The sequence below is a fragment of the Pogonomyrmex barbatus genome, unplaced genomic scaffold (genome assembly GCF_055798465.1).
Source record: "Pogonomyrmex barbatus isolate J1 unplaced genomic scaffold, ASM5579846v1 scaffold14, whole genome shotgun sequence".
NCBI classification, from domain to species: domain Eukaryota; kingdom Metazoa; phylum Arthropoda; class Insecta; order Hymenoptera; family Formicidae; genus Pogonomyrmex; species Pogonomyrmex barbatus.
Window position 1 is genome coordinate 1,265,320 of NW_028297110.1, and position 19,860 is coordinate 1,285,179.

The 19,860-nt window shown below is 35.0% G+C and overlaps 2 protein-coding genes and 1 long non-coding RNA gene across 4 annotated transcripts; 2 read left to right on the forward strand and 1 right to left on the reverse strand.

Moving 5' to 3' along the window:
- Positions 1-660: 660 nt before the first annotated feature.
- LOC105424898 (uncharacterized) lies at positions 661-12,796 on the forward strand. Its single transcript, XM_011635398.3, has 9 exons — positions 661-1,493; positions 6,091-6,221; positions 6,451-6,787; positions 7,207-7,405; positions 7,574-7,899; positions 8,168-8,477; positions 8,816-9,357; positions 9,550-10,186; positions 11,388-12,796. Exons 1-9 carry the CDS (start codon positions 1,471-1,473, stop codon positions 11,757-11,759), a joined length of 2,877 nt encoding a protein of 958 aa, XP_011633700.2. The 5' UTR covers positions 661-1,470; the 3' UTR covers positions 11,760-12,796.
- Positions 12,428-13,362, reverse strand: LOC148937363 (uncharacterized). The gene is made up of 2 exons (XR_016138459.1): positions 13,184-13,362; positions 12,428-13,088 (listed from the first exon to the last, which is right to left on the reverse strand). It is a non-coding gene; the product is annotated as an uncharacterized LOC148937363 (long non-coding RNA).
- A 71-nt stretch (positions 13,363-13,433) lies between these two features.
- On the forward strand, positions 13,434-19,839 carry Atg9 (autophagy-related protein 9). Of its 2 annotated transcripts, none has more exons than XM_011635400.3 (8): positions 13,434-13,645; positions 14,880-14,988; positions 15,257-15,576; positions 15,661-16,121; positions 16,199-16,383; positions 16,463-17,422; positions 17,508-17,876; positions 17,987-19,839. In XM_011635400.3, the coding sequence occupies exons 2-8, from the start codon at positions 14,935-14,937 to the stop codon at positions 18,137-18,139; spliced, it is 2,502 nt and encodes an 833-aa protein (XP_011633702.2). In that variant the 5' UTR covers positions 13,434-13,645; positions 14,880-14,934; the 3' UTR covers positions 18,140-19,839. The 2 variants fall into 2 exon arrangements, with proteins under 2 accessions (XP_011633702.2, XP_088929396.1); XM_089073270.1 differs by lacking the exon at positions 13,434-13,645 and adding an exon at positions 14,146-14,287.
- Positions 19,840-19,860: the final 21 nt, after the last annotated feature.

A 19,860-nucleotide genomic window follows, 5' to 3' on the forward strand; every position in this document is an offset into this window, starting at 1 on the left:
ACTCTTGATGGTATCCATGACGGAATTGCGCTTCGCTGGTTGTCGCTGCGAGGAAAAAGACATGCTCGAAGAGCAATTCTACATTTCACGGTCTCGTACTCCTTTTCTTATTTTGTCACCATTCTACGAGGATCTCTTTGACGCGATCGGCTCCGCATTTCTAATGTGAGAACCGCCTTTTCGATGTACCCGAAGTGACTCAGGCAAAATTGCATATTACGAAAACATCCGTGTTAATCGAGACGTTCTCGAAATCTTCGTGAGATGCGCGAGAATGGAAGATTCCCTCGATACGTTTAAAGAAGAGATTTAAATAGAGTGAGAAACAAAGATGAGCTGCATGAGCAAAATTGCATCAGCAGTACTAACTTTACCTTACGGTAAAGAGAAATTTTAGAATCGGCAAGAGGAAACGATCGACGAGCGATTGAAAGCCTCGCAAATATTGCATCTCAAACTTGCATCAATCACTTTCTAAATATGTCGTTATTCTCGCGTATTTTTAGAAGAGATCGTCTCGAGTCGTCGCGCGTTGCTTTCAATTCTCGGCGTGAGATAATAGAACGGCGAGAACCGAGCTTCTCGAGCACTCAGTAGAAAACAGTCACTTCGTGAAGTTAGGTCAGACGTCGTGAGAGAAGTCAGGTAGTTGGGCCGAGATACACGCCGCCAGGCGAACGTGCAGCCAGGATCTCTCGGGTCCCCGGTGGCCCCCGGTGTGATAGATCGAGTGTATCAAGCCGAGTCGAGTCGAGTTCGACTACGTAGTGTCCACTTTTCATGGGCTGGTGGGGTGCACTCCGAGTGGCCGTGGTGGGTGGCGGTATAAGTAGAGGTCTGCATTCGCCACCGTTCTCATACCCTCACCACGTCCTTCGGCTACCTCTTACTTTTACTTAGTGCCCCTTTTCCCACTTTTTTTTTCTCTCTCTCTCTCTCTCTCTTTCTCTCTCTTTCTCTCTCCCTATCTCTTCCTCTCTCCCGTCTCTCTCGCGTGCACACGCACACGTACACATACATACTCTCATACTTGATCTTTCTTTCTCTCCGTCTATCGGTGCGCGTTCGCTTTGCCGTTCGTTCATTCGTTCATTCGTATCGCGCCTCGTCGGCGAAGTCGCGTCACAAAGCTGGACGGAGGTCACGAAGTCGAACGAAGCGCACGTATCCTGGAGGATCGACTCTCGTCCAGTGAACACAATCGGCGTGCAATTGGAGGACGAGTGCCGGTCACGAAAAGAAGGCAGAGATGATCGCGAGTGTCCGGTGACGATATATATACATATATAGAACATTAGCAGTATTTGCTAGAGAGAGTACCTTGATATTCTCTCGAAAGTGCCGATATACTGGGTACATACTGATTCGAGAAGAGTTTCGTTAATCCGAACCAGCTGTTTGCGTTTCACGACGAAAGCAGAACGAGAAACGGCGAGCTGGTCGAGGAAAGGAACTGTGTGCAGTGCAGACATGTGGTTAAGAAGCGTGCTCCTGTGAGTACTTCAGAAATCAGTCGACAATAATCCGTCGCGTCTCGGAGACTTATCTGAGAGAGCGATCTCAGTGACGAGCGCGTGTGGGAATTAGATCTTTGTGAAATCAAATCTTATTGCTGTGAGAAATTTCACGAAGTTAGTTATTTTATAAAAAAAAAAAAGCAATTTTTTTGAGAAATAATAAATAATATGAAAGATATTCATATAGAATTTTTTCTACATATGAAATTTGTGTAAAAAATGTAAAGTATATGAAAATCTGTATTCAAGTTCGAAATAAAAAGTTTTTTCTAAAAACATTTTTTCCTGTAAAGGGAAAGTAATCAATTTCAAATTTGATTATCGATTAAGAAGAAAAAGCTATAACTGCTACTCCAATGAAAGTCTCTTCTCATAAAGATAACGAGTTCGCGATATGAGTAATTGTTTCTGAATTTATTACAAATTTAATAGAATAGAAAATTATCGGATACCTAAGATCTAGTTCATCAAATAATTACCCTCTACGATCTGCTATTTAAAACTTATCTCGATATATTACATTGATTGTTTAAAAAAAAAAAATAAATCAATTGATAATCAAAAAATTCATTCTTTAATCTATTAAAATTTGAAAATTTTAATTGTTTCGTATGTCATAATGTAAATCAAGATATTAAAAAAAGTTATATAAAATAAGAGATATCTTGCCTCTAATTACATGTTAAAGAAATTTTACATATTAAAAGTTTCTAATATATTAAGAATTCAGGAAGTGATAAAAAAAATTTGATTACCTAATGCCGGTTATCCACGAATAGTAATGTAGAATTTTAGATTCGACACAGTTTGCCTGTTTAAATCTTAATTTCTCTATCTTAAATTTCTTTCACCATTCAAAATGATAATTAGTTTCAATCACCTCATGCGTATCTTTGATGCAATCAACACGCTATTCGAATGCACTGCACTTCTAAATTAGTTCCTATTTACGTGTTATTTGTATACAAATATTGAATATTTAATATTCGCTTTCTGATATAATTCTTTTATATTATAATATTTTACTATTGTTATACACTACTGCGCACATAATAAGAAAACCTTGCAACTTCCCCACCTCAAAAAAAAAATAGAGCGAAGTTTCTATAGATCCATCTCGTACAATTTTAATCAATATTTTATCCCGTTTTCTTATCTTAACAATTACAAGATTTCAATAATTAGGATAAGCCAGCGCACCGAGAAAATTATCTTAATATGCAACATATATGCAACATTTGTAAGAGTCACATTAATCTACGTCCGTTCTACCATAACTAATACGGTAAAAAAAAATTCTTGTTTAAAACGACTTATATAAAATCACGGTTAATGATTATAAATGATTATCGATATAAAAGAAAGCGATTTTTCACGGACACAAGAGATATTACGCTTCTGAATTACGAGAATTATCGTAGCGAAAGGTGTGTTCAATCAGGGACTTACTCTCTTAGATACGCCAATTATTTACTGTTTCATTGAAAAGAACGTATATGTATATTTATCTGGAGAGAAACTTCCAGACATGTCCTCAATTTCAAACTGTCGATCAAGAAAAGAAATTAATCCAACTGGATCATGACATTATTATGTTTAATTATACATAAATCATTATAAAATATGTAAAGTAAGGATTAACTAAAAGGAAAATATATATCATAAGTAGAAAAATAAATTTACAGATTTATGTACATAAAATATACATACTCGAATAGAAAGTAACTAAAAACAAATACTCGCATAAGAAATCTAGTTACTGATTAGTTACTAGTTATTTTAAATTTATATTTTAGTATATATCTTAAATTTTATAATTATTTATTTTAATTCATTAAACAAAATGTTAGAAAATAAATAAATATGATATTTTTTTAATAGAGTACGTTATTAAATATATTAACATTTTAACATTATTGATTATTATTATATCACAATGTCAAAGACATGTTATTCGTTTAAAACACAATGAATAAAATATTTTTAATTTCTTCATATTTAATGATATATTTAAAAATTAATTTTTGAAGTTTCAAATAATACCAATTATTACTCATTTCATAAATATACATAATTAAAACATCAGGCGGAATCATTGGCAGAAGAAAGTTTAGGTCAGTAGATTTTAAATGCCTCATTATTTGCATTTCGATTTTATGATGCTTTCTGCAATAAATAGTTGCAAATATTCCAAGAATATTCCACGAAAAATCTGACCTCAAATTCGTTAGTATTTGTGTTTATGTTATTTTAAAGAATTAAATAAACTCATATAAGAATTAAAACAGATCTAGATTACTGAAAAATTAGTTAAATTAGCTAGTATTTAAAAAATGATTTATTGGCTAAAGAAACTACTATATTATAAAATATGTCATTGAGTTTTTGACTAATTATTACATATGTTTTTACATTATATATTTTTTTCTAATTTGTGATGCTAATAATAAAAAAAAATGAGGGGGAAATTGATAAAAATTTTAGATAAATAAGACTTAGCATTTTTTTTTTTCATTAACTTTTAACAAATTTATGCATAGAGAGCCACGTTTCGTAGGCGGTGCGAAAAAAAATATTTACGAGTTGGTAATAGGCTTTTGCGGTAATATTGTAACTTACGTAATGCCAGTGTCTCGTGCCACTGGAGATACCTACGTACGCAGTGTTTATGCAGATACGCTTATAAGCGAGACCGCTTTCTCCATACGATTTCGCGATGAATTCTTGCATTTGCAAGCGTCAATTTTCGACCTAAGATTAAATTAACCTAAGATTAAATTATGGGATGCACTGGGATTATGCTTCTTAATCCTGTAATTATCAGATTTAAAATTTTTTACTTATATTATACGTTTTATAAAAATATTAAAAAACCGATAATTTTAAAAAATATATTTTTAAAAATATATTTTTTGCAAATATATAGGAATGGTACAATTGTAAACTGAAATATACATTCTATTCAAATATAGTTACTTAGCAGTCTCCTATCTAACTTGATCGCAAACGAAGGTGAAAAAGAATGTGTCTTATATTTGTTCTACTTTACTTGCAAATGGAGGAAAGGAATAATTTACAATCCCAGTCGTAAGCTATTCCCGCACCGGAAGATCGCTCAAACGGAACGGTTTGTCGGTGCATATTCAGCAGCGATTTCCTGTTGTAAATGTCGTAGGCTTATTTCTCTTCCATAAGTACAGCAAATTAATAACAGAATAGTGAAACATTGATTACATGATAAAACTAGATTTGACATGATAAAACTCGAATGTTTTTTTTTTAATCTGCAGAATAAAATTGATTGTAAAACAAATAAAAAAAAAAAAAATTATTATGAACAGTGAAAATTGTATATAAGAAAATTATATTTTGCATTTTTTTAAATATAGAAATGTAACACAGCAAAACAAGTTATAATTGGCGGTGCAAAACTGTTGTAATATTAACATGCACAAGTTATTTTAACACTTTGCATCAAAGATACATACGTGGCATTGCATCAGAGAGATCACCTTTTAAAATAATAATTCCGTGACCACACAGTGCCCTTGCCGGGCACCATTTTGTCGGAGAAAAAAGCTCTGGGCATTCGTGTTAATTTCAGAAGCGGCTCTCCTTCGTTCATGAAGGAAATTGATCGTCGTAACCGATCGTCCTTGCAAATACAACGCCATAAATTCAAGATTTTCATTGTCTCACTACTGTTTTTTTGACCGGATCAGTTTCTCTCTGTTTTTTTACAGCAGAAATATAGAAAATAACTTTATAAAAATCAAAATTTTATTGATATTATATGAATGGCTGGATAGAAATAGCCATGTGTTAATAACGTTAGGTTAAAAAGTTCATAAATTCCAGAAGCTATCATATAGACATCAATCTCTGCAATCTTGGAAAGAATGAAAACAAGATTGTATGCTAATATCTAAATGTTTGTTAAGACGATTTTAATATATTCCCCAAAAATAAATTAAATTAATATAATAAAGTTATTTTCCAAAAATTAAAATAATTCTTTTCACATCTTTATTATTATGTATTATTTATTGAGAAAAAAATTTATTCATTTTTAGCATGTATTAAGTACAATTTTTTACGAAGATTAAATTGCTTCCTTCAGTTTAATTCAGAAAGTTCTTGGAAGTGTTGAAATATTCTTAGAAATGGCACGCATTTACGTTTTACGTTATTGGTGAACTTTAATTTTTGCGCAATGGGTGCGAAGAGTGCCAAGAAAACCGGACGAGCGTCGGATGCAGCTTGCGATTCGACGACCAGATGTGAACTTTCACCACCAATCAAGTCTTGCATTAGCTACATTCTGTCATGGTTTACACTTCGCCTCAATACATCTTACACGCGCTTTATCACTTTCGCTGATAATATATCATTATCGATAATATATCACATTTGCAATAATATGATAATTTTCTTTTGTACTCTCCTTATATTAATCACATATCGATTTGTGTAATATAGAAATTGACACTAGTCAAATTTTCTTTGTGACTTTATGACGTTTAAAAATAATCAAATTAGACTTATTAATGTGTCTTTGCATTAAAATTTACAGAATATGCGGCATCATTGCGGGCACGCTAGCTGATAGTTCATCGGATATCGTGCAGATACCCGGTGATAGTTTGACACGAAAAAATGTCGCAGCGACGACATATCAGCCACCGCGAGCCATCGCGATTGAAGGTGCATTAAATTAACTATAACAAAAATTTAGAAAATTCGCGTAATTTCAATAAAATGCAAAATAAAATAATTAAACACATCGGTCAGATAAAACAATAAGATCCAGAAGTCTTTACAAATCTAAATAGTAAATTTGTGGTATAATTGTGATGAATTACAACTTTTCTTACATTTTGTAATATTTTTATTTTAATTAATCGAGAGATTACAAATTTTAATAAATTTTCAGAGTTCGTGACATCACACAAAGTGCCGGAAGACATAGCAAAACCATTAGATGATGACGAATACATCGACGAAAGGAAAGTCGCGCTTAAAGACAATAAACAAACTAAGAAATTTGAGAATACCGAGAAAAAAGCAATTATTCTCGAGCCTGCCAGACGTTTAGATTTAGCCGAGGAGGATGATTTAGATGGTTTCACTGCAAAAAGACAAGCACGAGTAGAACTCGAAAATTTTAGCGACACTGGGAAGGTTCTGCAAGAAGGCAAAATAAAGAAAATCGATTCTAAAAGGCCGCGGCCAAGCGAACAGGATGAAGTTATTCCGGGCGTCTACGTCAGGTAAATTATTTTTTTATAAAAAAACTTGTTTAATCAGAAATATTTCCATAAATAGAACGCAGCGAGACAAATTTCTGACGATCCAAAGTGACCATTGATAAATAATTAATGAATGAATATTTGTATCCTAATTTGCCATTTCTTTAAATGTTTATCGATATCTGAACACCTAAAAAATGAAATATTCTAATTTGTCTAGTTTTTTTATTTAGTGAAAATTTAGTTAAAAATTTAGTGAAAATTTGGAAGAATTTATGATTTCGTCTATTTTTAGTAATATGTGATTCTGCCTCTTCTCTCTTTCCCTTTTAGTGTAACTACTTTTACATTGCATACAAACATGAAATGTGAAATAAAGTGTCATAAAAAATTTCTTTCTTTATTTCAACGACGATGCAACGTTATTTGCATATCTTTAGCGCGGAATATCCAACAACTATGCTACCTATCCTGACAACTCCACGTGAAGCACGTGGCAAAGACAGCCTTTTTGACTTCGTCCCCGTAAACATTATTCGTGAAGATAGTAAAGATGGCTATTCACGTTTCCCGGATGCGAATTTTGGAGATCTGGGTGATGTGAGTTTGGTACCGGCTGGTACGAATTCTCGTATACAGGTACATTATGCATTTATGAAATACAATAAAATATATATAACAAGAATTTCTTTTAAGCAATATAAAATTACACGTAATCCCATCTGTTCTATTTCTGTACTATTTCTTTCTAAAAAATTATATTTGATATTAAATAAAATTTCAGCTTGCTTTTTTTACATCCAACAGGTGAAGAAAGGACCGAACGGGAAGGATTACGAATATGAGTACGTGTATTATTACTACGACGAGGAGGATGAGAACAAAGCAGGTACGGCGGGTTCGGCTGTGACGAATTCTTACGACATTCCTTCCTCCAGAACAACCTCCGTGCCCAGGAGAGCAGGCACCGCCAGCAACAGGAGCAAATACAATCCCGTGGAGAGATCGAGCACAGTAGAGCCTAGCAACAATGAGGTCATACCGAATAGAAATGGTAATAGAGGCAGACAACTGGTCGAAACTGAAGACGTTACCGACGAAAGACTGCCCGCGAATACTCGTTTCCCACCGAGGTACCTTTCTTATCAGAATTATATAACATTTAATAAACTATATCAATTTGAAACTATATAAATATTTTGATTTCTTTGTGCAATTTCTTTTAAAAAGTGCAATTTCTTTTAAAAGTGCAACATTTCTTCAAAAATGAAATTTTCTAGAAATATATATATATATATATATATTTTTTTTTTCTTTCTTTTTCTACAATGCTCAAATTTTTATCATCGATAACTTTACATTTCGACATCAAATATGACTAATTATACGATTGATTAACAGATCGAGATCGAATCATAATACGGGCACAACGGAATCTTCACGAACTCGTAATAATCGTCCGCGACCGAGCTTGGATTTGGTTGATTCCAGTAGTTTCCGGACTCATCAGGAAGGTCCCGAGTTTCCGCAAACCTTACCAAAAGGACCCGTTAGATTTCTAGGCGTTACCCCTAATGAGGATAACGAAGACAAACCTTTAAGCAGAAGCCGCGGAAGACCGCAGAGAATTCAAGAACCCGCTCCTGTCGAAGAAGTTGTCGACGATGCACCGCCACCTAGAAGACGCGTGAGCACTACTGCTTCAACTGAAGTAATTATTCTAACTATTAAAATAAATGAATAATTTATTTTAAATTTTAAATTTCAGATATAAAAAGAATATTTAAGTAAAATTTAAAATTTATATTAGAGATTCCGATCAGATATTCTAATAAAATTGCATCAAATTAATAACAGAAATGGAAACATTAACATTAACTGAAATACAACGCACTCTCTGCGAAAGTTTTTTAATTTAAACTACTAAAATAAATATTAAATAATGCTTTGTAATTAAATGCATTTTTAATACTAATTAGATTGGAATTAAATTCGCAAATATTTTAGTATAAAAATAATCATAATTTTCGTGAATAAATGAATTTTCAGACCGGAGTGGAATTAAGCAGAGGCCAACCGATACGTCACAGTGAGGAAGACGATGAAGAGGAAGAAGTCGCACCGGAAAAGCCCGATAACAAACGTATATCTTTAGAAGACAAGACGCAAGAATCTAGTGAGACAGAAGCTTCACCGGTTCATCCTAGCATTAGCTCTGATACCACGGATAACCCAACGACAGAATATCCATCAGTTATGGACAAGGTTGCCCTAGATCTTTACGCCTTCCTGCAACAAGGACAAAGTAATCTGATAGACGCATCTAGCAACGAAGCTAACGAAACAGAGAACAGTACAACATTACCCGACGATGAAATCACAACTGATTTGGCAATAACGACGGAGCCTGCTGATTCTACTGTCACTCATGAATCCACTAGCACGACAACGACGACGACAACGACGACCGAACCGACGACGACCACGACAACAACCACCACGGAACCACCGACTACCACCACTCAGGCTCCCGCGGGAAGAGGAAAATTCCGACGACCTGGAATTGGCGGTCCAACTATCTCCAGAAACCGGTATATTTCAGAATAAATCTTTAATTTATTTCTCTTCAATACTCTACTGCTCTAAAAATTCTTGCTCACATATCTTTTAATAATAACAGTTATAATATAAATAATATTATTATAAATATTAACAAATATTATATTTAAACAAATATAAATTAATATTAATAAATAATATCATTTTTCTTTAATCTTCATTAGCTTCAAGTCCAATGGCGGCACTAGCACGACCGAAGCACCCGCAGAACCGACTCAGAGAACCCGAGGACGTTTCGGTGCCAATGGTGGCTCGAACGGCGGTGGGTTCAAACGACCTCGACCTGGTGGTGGCAATCACAAGCCGATTGAAGAGGATACCGTGCAGAAGGAGACCGCCAGCTCGGCGAACGCGGAGAAACCGCCGTCCGGACGCGGCAGATTCCGTGCACCTTCCGGCGGCAGAATCGCCGTCTCCACGACGACGTCGGCGCCGGCGTCGAACGGCGCGACGTCAGCTGCACCGGCGCGACCTACTTTCAATAAAATAAACATCAATCGAAGACGTGGACGGCCGACCACAGCCGCGCCAGGAAGTGAGGAACCCCAGGAAGGTGCAACGCATTCCGAGCAAACCAGCCAGACCGTCGCCCAGACTCCAGCGGAAAGCGCGACGCCAAAGTCTGCCGTTCGCACGAGACTTCCTGGTGCTCCTGCGATCAGACCGGCCATCAGACCGGGTGGTAGGGTTAACTTAAGACAGAAACCGGGACAGACGACGACTACCACGCTCGCACCGGAAGCCCCCGAGGGATCCGTTGAAGAACCGGCCGGAGAAGGAACCGAGGAAGAAACTCACGAGGTTGGCAGTTAACTTTTCACGTTTGCATTTTTTATAATATAAAGATATTATAATATTATAAAATAAAATTTTATAATAAATATAATATCTTTCTCTCTCTCTCTCTCTTTTTTTTATGGAAATATATTTCCTTTAATGTGTTTTTAAAAATTTTAAATCTCTATTGTCTAAAAAAATGCCTAACTAATACCTCTCTTATAAAACATACTGTTTAGAAACCTAAATAAGTAGGAAATGATACAATGTTTGAGAATTAGTTGTAGATTTATTTTTAAATTTAAACGAACGAAATTTAAAAACAAAAAATTTGTATTTTCGTGATTTTTAAAATAATTCTCTCAGCTGATCCAATCTAATTGTATAATCATCGACATTGTTTTATAAAGATTGTTTCTGTTACCGAGCAAACCTTGTAGTTATGCAAATATTTCTTTCTCTCAATCTACGAGCAATTCCGCGTGCCAAAGGTAAGATCAATTCTGAAATTCTACCTCGAATATGTATGTATATGTATATCGCGAGATAATTGCATGCTCTGCGAGATTAGGTACGAGGACACCGTGATGTCACTCGATAAAATTTTCTCTTGGAGTTACTTTCACTGGATGACCTTTCGAAATGTCATCGGCGAGATGGCGGGAGATGGTTCGCGATCGCTTTTCACCTTTCGACTTTACAACTTCGCGGTCATCGTGAGCTATAAATGCTGAACATCAACAAGTACAAAACATAACTAGCTGGAAACTGAGAGAAAGAGAGAGAGAACAAACCAGCTAAAACGATAAATTTTGATTTTATGAATAAAATTGAACGATAACAATTAATACTTTTTTTTAGTTTCCAGATATTACAGACGCGATATTTATCTTTTTAAATAAAAAGAGCAAAAATAATATTGTTACACTATTATTAATTTTGAAAGTCCTCCTTCCAGTGGAAAATAAACTTCGAGAGAATAATCGATTTTATCTGCATTTTTTAAAACGTGGATAAGAATCTAAAAAAGTATCACTGAAGTTGAAAAGTTTATTCTTAATTTTATTTTTTAATCATATTTTTAATCATATTTTCTTCCCTGCAAATAATTCTAATATGTAGCAATGGAATTCAAAAATTATCACGTATTTTAGCGAAACGTCGAGCTCCAAGGAAGTAGCAAATCATACCAAAATTGCTTGACTAATCATTTCTTCTGTTTCAGGCACCAGCGGAAATCAGTTCACCCCCGGCACGCGCTACCACAGCGAACCCCCTGAATAAACTGCGTAATCGCAATCGGCTGCAAGTACAACCGAAGGCAACGACAAAATCGCCATCGTTGCCACCGGCGATCAGAAGATCGCCTCTGCTACCGCGACGCAAAGTAACCGAAGCTCCGACGATCCAATCGAGTCAGGAGGAGACCGTCTCCGAGGAGGAGATCATCCCCGAGGAGGCCGAGCCAACCGAGGTCACTTCCGCCGAGACTAGCACAGCGGCCAGCACGAAACATGAAGAAACTCGCGGTCTAAGCGGTCTTTTGGCACCCCGACGCAGGATACCGGCGCGTCGTCCTGGTCAAATAACCGCCTGAGAATAAAGGACGACACCCGGCATCCTAAACTCCCCCCCTCTCCCCCTTTCCCCCCGCGAGCCAACGTCTAAGAGTCCGAATGACAATTTCTGTAATTAACCAATGGCGTGGAAATAGAAGAAATTATAAATTAGTCATCCTGTCGTTCCTCCCCTCGAAGGATACACTGTCAAAGATAGATCTTATTCCCTTTCTCAAAATGTTTTTTTTTTTCTGATCGGTAAAACAGCATCTCGCGCGTTATAAACGAAAAGGACAGGTGTACATAGTGTCTTTTAAGAAATCAATTTTTCTTAAGAGACAAAGTTTATAATACTATTTTAATTGCTCTCTAAACGTTGCGTCGATGTGACGTCCATTATATATGATAAAATATCTAAATCACTGCTTTTTAATCAATATTGTATTACTCCATGAATAATTATTAATTCATATTTATGAACGTCACGTCAATTTTATATACACACATTAAATCGTTTTTTCGCCAAATTCATTATTGATGAAAACAAGATTCAAAAATATCAATATCTTTTAAATCGCATAATTCAGATTATAACAAATGTTCTTTTCTTATTACATTATTATTTACAGAAATTAGAAATAATATTTAGTTTAAGTGAAGTAGACAATGCGAGCTATGGGTAGATATCAATGATCTTATCGTAAACTATTAATCAATGCATTTATTGCATTAAATCGATTTGTAGGCACGATATACATCATCTTCGCGCGAATGACAATCATAATTATAACTCAATGCAATAACAAGATAAATAAGTGTTTCCAAATCTACTGCGATAATTGTGACTATCATATATTTAATTCGGCGAGTTTTATTTAATGATTAGCGCTTGCGAAGTTATCAAAGTACTATTTCTAACGTGATGCATAGGTGTATGCGTATGTAATAATATCCTCTTTAGGGGATAATATTTTTAGGACTATGCTACTACGTGTGCAATAAGGGTACTTTTGTAATTACAATGTTTCACGATACACTGTAAATATTGCAATTAAACATAAAGTTAATTGTGTTACATTTTCTTTTCATTTTAAAATCCATAAATCCCTGTCCAAAAATAAAATTACATAATTATCTATATATCGTAGCATATATACAATGATTACTTAAATTAATTTGAATGCAAATTATATATAAATTTTATAAAGTATACCAATAACTGATTGAAGATTTTTAATTATTATACGATTCTTTATATCGTATGTATAAATTTTACATACGTATTTCCTGTAATTTTCATAAATGCGTTGCCTCAAGATTAAGATAAAAAGATGCGTAGCGGCGAGGTTGTAATATATAATATTAATCTGTAAAATATAAAAGGTTATTTAATAACCTCTCACTTCTCTTGTGCAATAATTTATACGTTTATATTGTCTACATGAAAAAGATTCATACAAACCTCACGTTAACAATATCCAATAAAAAAAACCCATAACAGACAAAATCTTGAAATATCCAGTACCCCGGGAATAAAGGATTATATAGTCACCGTAGTTCTCGATTGTTCGGACACTTCTACATCCGCAATTGATAACTCCGTCATTTCACGACTTATTTCCGCCGATGTTCGTCGAGCCCGCCGCCGGCGTCGCCACCGGCCGACGGCGACTGCGTTATCTCCGACGGAGGCGACCAGGAGACTGAGGCCGAGGCTCAGCAAAGATGGTGAAGCGCGGAGAGACAGATGTGCAGTTTTGATGTTCCCGATGTCTAAATCGCCAGTGAATAATCGCGCGGACGGCGGCCGATATGCGAGCGGGCAGTAGTCTTCGCGCGTAGTCCTCAGGTGCGACTGAGCTGAGGAGGATTCGCGACCGTGGATCGGGCATCGGTGATCCTGGATCCGTGTCGCGGCACGAAGGTACGCGCGGAGGCGCAGGACGTGTGCCTTTGTTTATGGAGATCAGCTGTGCCCCCCCAAACACATCGCGTCATCCTTCCCTTTTCGCGCGCTCCCGCGACCAGCGAGTTACGCTGCTATTTTCGTCGGATAAAGGTCAGCCGAATGCGGGAACGGGCCGACCGAAGAGCGTCGCACGTGTGACGTGAGGTGCTGCATCGCGTCATTGTCCCCGAAGGAACCTGAGAAAGAGCCCTGCTCGAAAAAGAGGGGAAAAAAAGGGGGAAGGAAAAATGAAAGAGAGAGAGAGAGAGAGAGAGAAAGAATTCCGACTTCCCGCGGTGATCTTATACCTGAAGGAGAAAAAGATTAATTGTTTCCGGTTTTCCTAAGCGAGTTTTCGTTGCCTCAAGTTAAACTTTGGTTTAGATCCTATCTTTTAAGTCGCATTTCATGTCGGAGTATCGCAAGTCTTTGTCTTCTTCGTGCCGTGAGTTTGGACGAATTTCGCACGTGAGACGTGAGACTCGTGGGTCGCTTACTGCAAGTGTTTTAGATTTTCGAATCACTTTGAATCGTTGCTAGGTATTGCTATTCGGGGCAAAAGTGGGCGCGAAAGAGAAGTGTCCCGCATATTAATATTAATTCTAGGAAACGTTCAAGGTGAAATGTGCAATTCGATGAGTAATCAGTTAGGTGATAGACAAAGTTAATCCCGTGATAAGATGATACAATAAAGAAAATTTTTCGAAAGGAATGATAATAAAGGAAAATTTATTTAAATGCTATGCATTTGGAATGTATTTAGCAGTTCCTTTCGCTTCTAGCTCCGTGATAGGATAAGAATGTGTGTCATTCATAAAGAATAAATAATTATTTCAGTGCATAAGTTTATTGTATTATCTTTGTGCTAAATCCAAGTTAATTGATTATTATACTTTTGATTGCCTGTTTATATATTTTTAGATACAAGATGACGACAATTATTAATAAATCTAATAGCATAATATAAACTTAACATTTATATTTTCTAATTTTCAACTTTATAAAATTACTTTAAATTATTAATATATATGGAGTTATCTAATAACAGATTATAAATAATAAAAGTTTAATGAAGTGACTTGTGTAATAAAATAGAAATGAGATTCTTGCCTATTATGTCAATATATTATATCTTTTAATGATAAAATATATTACATTTAGAAACTTTTATTTTAATGTGCCTTAATTTAGCAATTGACTTGTATTTTAGATGCTTGTGGAGCAACCACCAACTGGTAGCTAAATAAATTTTATGACATGAAAGAATGAAACGAGAAACTGTCATTACCTGTGTAGAGCCTGATCGACGAGCGCAAACGGTAAGATCTAAAGATTACACATTTTTACATTCTAATTATATATATATTTTTTTTCAAAGATTGCAATTTTATATTTATATAAATAAAATAAATGATGGTTTTCATCATTTGCATATTTAATTACTACAATCTTGTTCATGCATTGAAAATGTATTATCAGCTTATTATTAGTTAAATTTATTACATCTAAATATTTATCTCATGATATTAATTTTTAAATGAATTACTCTAAGAATTGTATATATTTTTACATAAAACGCGTTTGCAGATGACGACAGTACTGGACAGTAGTTATCAACGTATACAACCTTACGAGGGGCAAGAAGAAGATGCAGATGATGAAGACGATCGGGAGGAAACGCCTCAAGAATCAGGAGTTATCATTCATGTAGTACCAGAGGGAAACAAAGCACGATGGAATCACATCGAAGATCTGGATTCGTTTTTCACGCGAATGTACCACTATCATCAACAGCACGGCTTTGTCTGTATGATGCTCCAAGAAGTTTTGGAATTAGTGCAATTCTTTTTTGTAGTCACCTTCGTTACTTTTCTTCTTCACTGCATCGACTACAGCAAATTATATAGGTATGATCTCAAACGCTTGCGAAAATTGTCTTGCGATATATGTATTATGCCAAACGATATTTAATTGGCAATTTATACTTTTAGTGGTGGCGGAGATGCTAACGATACCAGTCACAAAAGCGATGCTATAATGTGCATCGGAGATTGCATTAAATCGATTTCTTCGTTTTATTGGGGCCTTCTCGTAGTTGCGGCAATTTTCTTTACTCTCCAATTTCTCAAGGTTTTATATCACCTAACGCAATTCTGGGAGATCAAAATGTTCTTCAATACAGCGCTCAAAATTGCGGACAGCGAGCTAGATAATTTCACGTGGCACGAAATACAGAAGCGTGTGATAGAAGTGCAAAAGGAGCAGGAAATGTGCATTCATAAAAGAGAACTTACAGAACTAGATATATACCATAGAATATTAAGACATAAAAATTACATGGTAGCTATGATCAACAAATCTCTTTTACCTGTACGGCTGAAAGTCCCCATCATTGGAGAAGTCATTTTCTTAACACGAGGATTAAAATATAATATAGAATTATTACTCTTTTGTAAGTATAGTTGCAATTGATATATAATGAGATAATTTATGATAGAAATAATAATTTATGTCATGTATGTTTTTTAGGGGGACCATGGTCACCATTCGAAAATAATTGGCATCTAAAGGAGGATTACAAAAAACTGAATAAAAGGCAAGAACTCGCACGTTTATTATCTAAACATATTCTATGGGTCGGTATTGCAAATTTCGTCCTTTGTTTCCTTATTCTTCTATGGCAAGTCCTGTATACGTTTTTTAATTATGCTGAGGTGAGTAATTGTTTGTGAGAATTTTAACATGATGATTTTAACATGTAATAATAACGTACGATAATAATATTATCGACAGACTATTAAACGAGAACCAAGTGTCCTGGCAATGAGGACATGGTCTCTATACGGTCGATTGTACCTGCGTCATTTCAACGAACTCGATCACGAATTGAATGCGCGTCTCAGTCGCGCGTACCGTCCTGCTTCGAAATACATGAGTAGTTTTACATCTCCGATAATGACAGTACTCGCAAAGCATACTGCGTTTATCGCCGGTAGTGTATTAGCGGTATTACTGGTTATAACGGTAATTTACGAGCCCATATTCTCGATGGAACGCGTGGTTGCCTACATGACCATGCTGGGCGCGGTAGCAGCAGCCGCAAAGGCGATTGTGCCCGATGAAAACCTAGTCTGGTGTCCCGAAACTCTTCTAACCGCCGTGCTAGCCCACACACATTATAGACCGGATAGTTGGCGAGGCACCGCTCATACGCACACCACCAGGGCTCAAGTAGCGCAATTGTTTCAGTATCGCGCAGTACACCTCCTGGAAGAGCTGGTTTCTCCATTCGTGACGACGTATATTTTGTGCTTCCGTATGAGACACCAAGCTTTGGAGATTGTAGACTTTTTTCGTAATTTTACGATTGAAGTAGCTGGAGTTGGTGACGTGTGTAGCTTTGCTCAGATGGACGTTCGCAGACATGGCAATCCTATGTGGCAGACTGTAGCGCACAGTCCCACTGTCTCACCGATGCCGGAAGATCAAAGTGTGGGATACGACAATCAATATGGCATCGATTCAGACAAGTACCATGTACCGATGTCAAATCATTATACCCAAGCAGAGGACGGCAAGACCGAATTGTCCCTCATACATTTCACTCTAACGAATCCTGAATGGAAGCCGCCGTCCCATGCGGAAAATTTCGTAACTGCTTTGAGAGAAAGAGCTAAGAAGGAAGTAACTGCCGACTCTAATCCTTACGATAATCCCCTGATAGCTAGTTTGAATAGTTTGTCCGGTCTTGGCGTAAGTGATTTTCGTTTTATTTATTGGCGAATTTTACTAAAATTGTTTATTTTGTTATACCATTAATGTTAATATATTATTACAGTATCGAGATCATGTATCGAATATTATTCGAAGCACGATAAATCAAGTGAGTGTACCTAGCATGAGTAATATCTTCATAAATCAACCGGGCACATCGACTACATCGGTCGGCATCGATCAATCATTGGCCACAAAATCAACCGTTTTACGTCGAGGCGTGTCTAGGACAGAAGGTCCGTTGCACAATGATAGAGGATTCCTATACGATTTGCAGCAAGGCATATCGAATCAGTCGCTAGGTGCTTCTGTGTTTGGATCGGGCCACAGTTATATCATGGAAACGCATACGGATCCGTATATACCTACAGAATTAACTGCTGCCGACATGTCTTTGTCTACATTGTACCTGCATGAGCTTCATCATAGACAAGTAAGTATCTCAATTATTTTTATGTTGTAATAAACTTTTCTAATGTTAAAAATCATGATTTTGGAAAGAGTGCTCAGATATGTCAAAAATAGAAATATCTATTTTTTTAGGTAAGAAGAAGAGGTTACCAAGAAATGGCAACAAGAAGTATATGGCAGCGTAGTCCGGTTCAAGAACTAGCGACACTTCCTGAGGTTAGACAAGAAAGAATACCACTCCTATTACATCAAGATTCCTCTTTAAGAAAAAACAGAGAATCCTAACGCTAGAAATTTTATTTAAATAGTGTCTGATTCGCGCAATAACCGTAATTTTTAACGAAATAAAGTGATTTTTATCTGTTTTATTATGACGAATCCATGATTTATTTTATAATAAGTAAGTAGACGCGATACATCCAAGAGTGGATCTGTCCGAACACTTTTGATGTTATATAGAGGTTACGTCTTCTAAATATTTTTAATTAGACAAGATGCGGAGAAAGCATAATGCTTCTTTCTCTCTATTTTCCTTTATATCTTCTTTCTCTGTGTGTGGCCAACGATCTAATAATGCCTATGCTTAATATCAAAGGCCTATCTAAAAGTTTACATTTTATATGTAAAATATGCATACTTAACATTATTGTATTTTATGTTTTGACATAATGGACAAACTTTATGTAAGAAGTACAATTCATTTAAGAGGTTAGATGTAATATAAAAGTAGAAGGTTTAGCATTTTTAGAAATAATATCAATGTTTCCAATATTTTTTGTGATGCTGATGAATTCATGACTCTTAATATCTTTAAAATTTATCTTTGAATTGAGCATGGCATATCATTTCTATATTAAGAGATCGTTATATTGTTTCGGAGTATTAAATTATAATTTTGGATCCATTTTCTAAATTGTTGCTTTTATTTATTAATTATTAATTTTACTTAAAATTATTAATAATATAAATTTAAAACATTATTCAAGTAATTTTATAAATTAAAGTAGGTTGATAAAATAACATGTCCTTAGTTATCTTTATATGATTTTTTTTTAATTTTCCTCTATTTTTTTAAATATTCATAAAAATTCGAAGATTGCTTTTTTTAAATACAAAAGATTCTACTTTTCATTATATTAATTTTCATATCTAACCTCTTAATATTCAATGAACTTTATTACAGCGTATGTCAAAAGTTTGTCTAATAATAATAAGGATATTTTAATTGTAAATGAGTTAAAAATGTAAAGACTAATATAATCCTTTATTAGGAGAAAAGCTAAAAGAAAAAAACTAAGTTTTTCGTTCAGTAGAGAAAGACATTAATAGTAATTGTTCAATAATTTTAATTGCCTCTCAATGCCACAATTCTCTAGTCATACAAAATTAATATCGCGCCGTAATATACTTTTCTTTTTAGAGATAAAGTGGTTCTATTTATTTTTATCATTTTATTTTTATTAACTATTACGTATGTATATTTGTAGCATGTACATACACACATACACACACATACACATATATATATATATGTGTGTATATATATATATATATGTGTGTGTATATATATATATGTATATATACATAAGATATATACATATTATATATATGCATATATACATATACATATAACGGCGGTTGAATATTAATGGCTAGGGTAGAATGTACATAAAACATTTTCAAAGATCGCGATAACAATATAATTGTTAAAGGTACGAGCTGTCCTTTGACGTAACAGAGGTTGTTACGAAGTAGATTTAAGACAAAAATTTAGATTACTCTTATTCTTTGTTTGTATATCAAATAACTTAATACAAAATCGATAATTTTTAAATGAATTAACGTGTAACGAGTAACATTAAATAAGAAAATGCGTTTTGCTAAATCTTATATTGATGTGATTCTCATGAGACGAGAAATATTATGCTGTAAGGAACATCTGTAATTATAATTATAACAAAAATAAAAATACATTTCATAATAAACTGATCTTTATTTAATTCAGG